A 4,797-nucleotide genomic window follows, 5' to 3' on the forward strand; every position below is an offset into this window, starting at 1 on the left:
GCAGGACCGCGAGTGCAGATCTCTGCCTGAATCTTTGCTGCTGCTTTTTCCTCCTCCGACTAATCGACTGCTCCCCACGGTGTCGACTAGTGCAAGTGCTAATCAACTAGTGTATCTCTCTCTCTCCCTCTCTCTCTCTGAAATAAATAATTATCAGTCTTTTCAGAAAACAGTGCTTCACGTCATGAAAATAAACATTTTATTTACAAATGAGCCATGGTTCCATTTAACATTTTTTGCACCAAGGAAAAAGTTAATAAAACTTAACTTAAAAAAAAAAAATTTCCTTACTATACTGTATCTCTATATTCAATATATTCAATCATATTGTATTCTTTTCAAAATTATCTCACATGTCTAACATGGGCGGCATGGTAGCACGTTCACCTCCCAGCACAGGGGTCTTGGGTTCAAGTCCCTATCTGGGTGGAGTTTCCATGTTCTCCCTGTATCTGTGTGGGTTTCCTCTGGGGACTCCGGTTTCCTCCCACAGTCCAAAAACATGGAGATCAGGTAAATTGGATACGCTAAATTGCCCAGAAAAATTTAATACTCTTAAATTGTGTGGTGTGTATGTGTAAAGTGTGTGGTATGTATGTAGGTTTGTGTGTAAGTGTGTGTGTAAATGTGTGTGTATGACTGTGCCCAGATATGGATTGGCACTCTGTCCTGGGTAATTGCTGTAGTGCCTGATGCAGTCCTCCAGGTGGACGGTTGTTTCCGGTTGAGAGTACGCTGTGCGCTATTGGCTGCCGCTTCTCTCAATGTGCTTGTGTGTAAAATGTGTTAATTGTAAAGCGTCCTTGGGTTTCTAGAAAGGCGCTATATAAGTTGAACTTCGTTCGTTCATAACAGGTCAAAACAAATTAAAAAACAAAGTGCCCACTGTACCCAGACTGGTGTGCTTGCATCATGCCTCTTTAGTTTGGATGTCACGTTTTTATGTTTGGAAAAAAAAAAAAAACAGATTTTGTGTAATGAATGGTGTAGAAAAAAAGTGAGACATGTACTTAAGTACAGTAATGAATTATGTTTAATTTATTAATCCCTACCACTGGTTATCTGGAGTTTTAGTTTAGTAAATCACACAACTCCACTGGCATTTTTGGTTTAAGTGTAGAAGGCTAAACTTTAAGTTCATCTCAGGGAATTACAGTTTATGTCATGCACATGCTTAAAAAATAATGTATCTGGGACGTGTGGCATCACCCAGATGCTTTTATATTTTGCGAACTTGACTTGCCCTTAAAGTTTACTGCTAGCTTAACTTTGTTTTATTTCAGCTCATTTACTGTAAGTGCGTACATAACAATCAACCAAACTGGAAAAACTTGGGGTGTTGTAAAACATTTAACTGACAGTATCCCTTTTTAAAATGTAGTGTTTTTTTTTAAAACCTGTGTTAAACCAGATTTTTACTCCTGGAATGGTGTTATTGGTTATTGTCTCCAGCGTTCTTAGTGCACCTGTGCATCTTCACTGTATGTGATTGTCTGGAACTGTTTCCACACTGTGATATGGCTTCTCTCCAGTGTGAATGCGCTGGTGTTGATAGAGATTACTCTGAGTAGTAAAACTCCTCCCACAGTCTGTGCAGTTACCCGGCTTCTCTCCTGTGTGAGTGTGCTGGTGTTGATGAAGGTTAGTTTGTTGAGTAAAACTCCTCCCACAGTCTGAGCAGTGATACGGTTTCTCCCCGGTGTGAATGAGTATATGGTTTTTGAGACCACCTCGACCTCTGAAACTCTTCCCACAGTCTGAGCAGTGATACGGCTTCTCCCCGGAGTGAATAAGCTGGTGTTGTTGGAGAGTACTCTGCTGAGTAAAGCTCTTTCCACACTCTGAGCAGCGATACGGCTTCTCTCCTGTGTGAATGAGCTGGTGTTTTTTGAGACCACCTCCACCTCTGAATCTCTTTCCACACTCTAAACACTGGTACGGTTTCTCTCCAGTGTGAATGCGCTGGTGTAGATGGAAATTACTCTGCTGATTAAAAGTTTTTCCACAGTCTGAGCAGTGATACGGTTTCTCTCCAGTGTGAATGCGCTGGTGTGTTTTGAGATGAATTTGTTTAGTAAAACTCTTCCCACATTCAGAGCAGTGATACGGTTTCTCTCCTGTGTGAATGCGCTGATGCTGTTGGAGAGTGCTCTGCTGAGTAAAACCCTTCCCACACTCGGCACAGTAATATGGTTTTACTCCCATGTGAATGAGTTGGTGCTGAAGAAGGTTTCCTGGAGAAGTAAAAGTCTTTCCACAGTCTGAACACTGATAGGGTTTCTCTCCTGTGTGAGTGCGCTGGTGCAGTTGGAGAGTAGTCCGTTGATTAAAACTCTTCCCACAGTCTGAGCAGTGATACGGCTTCTCTCCTGTGTGAACGCGCTGGTGTTTTTTGAGAACACTTCCATCTCTAAAGCTTTTTCCACACACTGAGCAGTGAAAGGGCTTCTCTCCTGTGTGAATGAGTTGGTGTTGCTGAAGAGTAATCAGTTGAGAAAAACTTTTTCCACACTGTGAACACTGAAACGGCTTCTCTCCTGTGTGAACGCGCTGGTGTATTCTGAGAACACTTCCAAATCTAAAACTCTTGCCACACTCCGGACAGTGATGGGGCTTCTCTCCTGTGTGAATGCGCTGGTGTTGATGCAGAGTAATCTGTTGGGTAAAACTCTTCCCGCAGTCTGAACAGTGGTGAATTTTCTTTTTGACAGTTTTATTCTGTACTTGTCTTCTAGATGTAGCAGAGGATGTTTCCAGTGAACTGGATGTTCTTCTGGTTGCCATGTTCATAACAGTTCATTTCAGCAGCCTAACATTTGTCTTGTGGTATGTATTTACCCATGTGTTTGTCCATGGAGTTCGAGTTAAGCTCAGTTGGAGGGGGAACACTAGGAACGGCAGAACACGTCCTGAACATTTTCACTTCTGTAAGGGGAAAAGAAAATCCACATTTAATGTGAAATGCAGGGAACCGAAATTTCAACAAATTAAACTATTAAATGTGAAACAAATCAAATCAAATATGCACAAGAAAAAAAAATGATATCACAAATGTCATTTTTCTTAACAAATACATACTTATATAGGTTTGTAAACTCATCATCAAACAAAATGCACCCAGAAGGAAATTTTACCCTGTAATAATACTCAAAAGGAAGAAAAATGTTATCAAGAACAATAAACAACAAAGACATAGATATACATAAGCAATAATTAATGAGCTACACATATAGTAGTATGCATGTAGTTGTAGATCCATCACTTGCATTTAGAATATTCCTGCAGATTTTGCAGTGAAGTGTTAATAGTGATACACTGTTAATATCCCTCACTTTTTCAATGGTGGATAGGTTTGGCAATTTTTAGGAGATAAGTGTACTCTCATGGTTTCTCTCAGATTAATACCTTACAACTGTACAAGTTTAATTTATTTATTTATTGGAGAGTCATGTAATCTGCTGCTGTTGATCCACTGTGTTTTACTATCAAGTCTAAAGTCTGTGCAGTTTTGTTTTCTTGCTTCATGCTTCCCTCTGCTGAAAACTCTTATGAAGATGAAGATCCATTTCTTTGGAGATGCACTAGTACACAATCATGGGCTGTTTGGGGTTAATATTTAAGTATGAAATGATGCATTAATAAACACAGTCTTTATTTCTCTGCTTTATATTTTAAAAGAATGAAACTAAGCTCAAATGATGTTATGGGAGTGATCTCCTGCTGCTGATTCCTCTGATCTTCTCTCTGTGGAGAGAGAAACTGAATCATTCTCTGTGTTTTAATGGAAGATTTTCAGTTTAGCAGAATAAACACAGAGTTCTGTTAAAGCCCAACACCATCCATCCACCACACATTCTGATACACGGTAACAGAGCAGTGCTGCTCCTGTGTTTACCCTCCTAATCAAAACCAGCTGTTTTACATCAGTAAACAATAAGAAAGAGTGGAGCAGCTCCTACCATCAACACTTCAGCTCCTGCTCTTCTTCTTCTTCTGGGTAAAATGAGTCGAAGGGGAAATGCCACCCCCTAGTGATCTGGAGTGAGATTTCAGTAGGCGTGATGGAGATGCAGCTGCACCTCAGCTTGCTGGTCAGCTAGAGCAGCCGGGTGGAGTTAAAAAGGTGGAGGTTGAAGGGAAGGTGGAGTTGGGGGGAGGTGGAGAGTTGGGGGGGTGAGGGTGGAGGGGAGGTGGAGTTGGGGGGGAGGTGGAGAGTTGGGGGGGTGAGGGTGGAGTTGGGGGGAGGTGGAGAGTTGGGGGGGTGAGGGTGGAGGGGAGGTGGAGTTGGGGGGAGGTGGAGAGTTGGGGGGGTGAGGGTGGAGGGGAGGTGGAGTTGGGGGGGAGGTGGAGAGTTGGGGGGGTGAGGGTGGAGGGGAGGTGGAGTTGGGGGGAGGTGGAGAGTTGGGGGGGTGAGGGTGGAGGGGAGGTGGAGTTGGGGGGGAGGTGGAGAGTTGGGGGGGTGAGGGTGGAGGGGAGGTGGAGTTGGGGGGAGGTGGAGAGTTGGGGGGGTGAGGGTGGAGGGGAGGTGGAGTTGGGGGAGGTGGAGTTGCAGCAGAACTACAGCAGATGTGTCCCAGCTGGCATTTCAACGTTGAATAAGTTTGATCAATGTAGATGTTATGGTTAAATCAACGATGAATCAACTGTTGATTTTGAAAAGTGAAACATCTTTTAACATCTTACATTCAACCTTTAATAAACCATAGCTCACTAAAATCAGACAATCCTCTGGTTAACAATAAACTCACATCACTGTAGTAAAGCTGAGTATGAAGAAAGCTACCCACCATCACTTCC

The 4,797-nt window shown here is 42.7% G+C and overlaps 1 protein-coding gene across 2 annotated transcripts; it reads right to left on the reverse strand.

Moving 5' to 3' along the window:
- Positions 1-1,126: 1,126 nt before the first annotated feature.
- Positions 1,127-4,070, reverse strand: LOC111189720 (zinc finger protein 501-like). Of its 2 annotated transcripts, none has more exons than XM_049469821.1 (2): positions 3,960-4,070; positions 1,127-2,925 (listed from the first exon to the last, which is right to left on the reverse strand). In XM_049469821.1, the coding sequence occupies exon 2, from the start codon at positions 2,788-2,790 to the stop codon at positions 1,477-1,479; it is 1,314 nt and encodes a 437-aa protein (XP_049325778.1). In that variant the 5' UTR covers positions 2,791-2,925; positions 3,960-4,070; the 3' UTR covers positions 1,127-1,476. The 2 variants fall into 2 exon arrangements, with proteins under 2 accessions (XP_049325778.1, XP_049325779.1); XM_049469822.1 differs by having other exon boundaries at positions 1,127-3,744.
- Positions 4,071-4,797: the final 727 nt, after the last annotated feature.

The sequence above is a fragment of the Astyanax mexicanus genome, chromosome 21, assembly GCF_023375975.1.
Source record: "Astyanax mexicanus isolate ESR-SI-001 chromosome 21, AstMex3_surface, whole genome shotgun sequence".
Classification (NCBI taxonomy): domain Eukaryota; kingdom Metazoa; phylum Chordata; class Actinopteri; order Characiformes; family Acestrorhamphidae; genus Astyanax; species Astyanax mexicanus.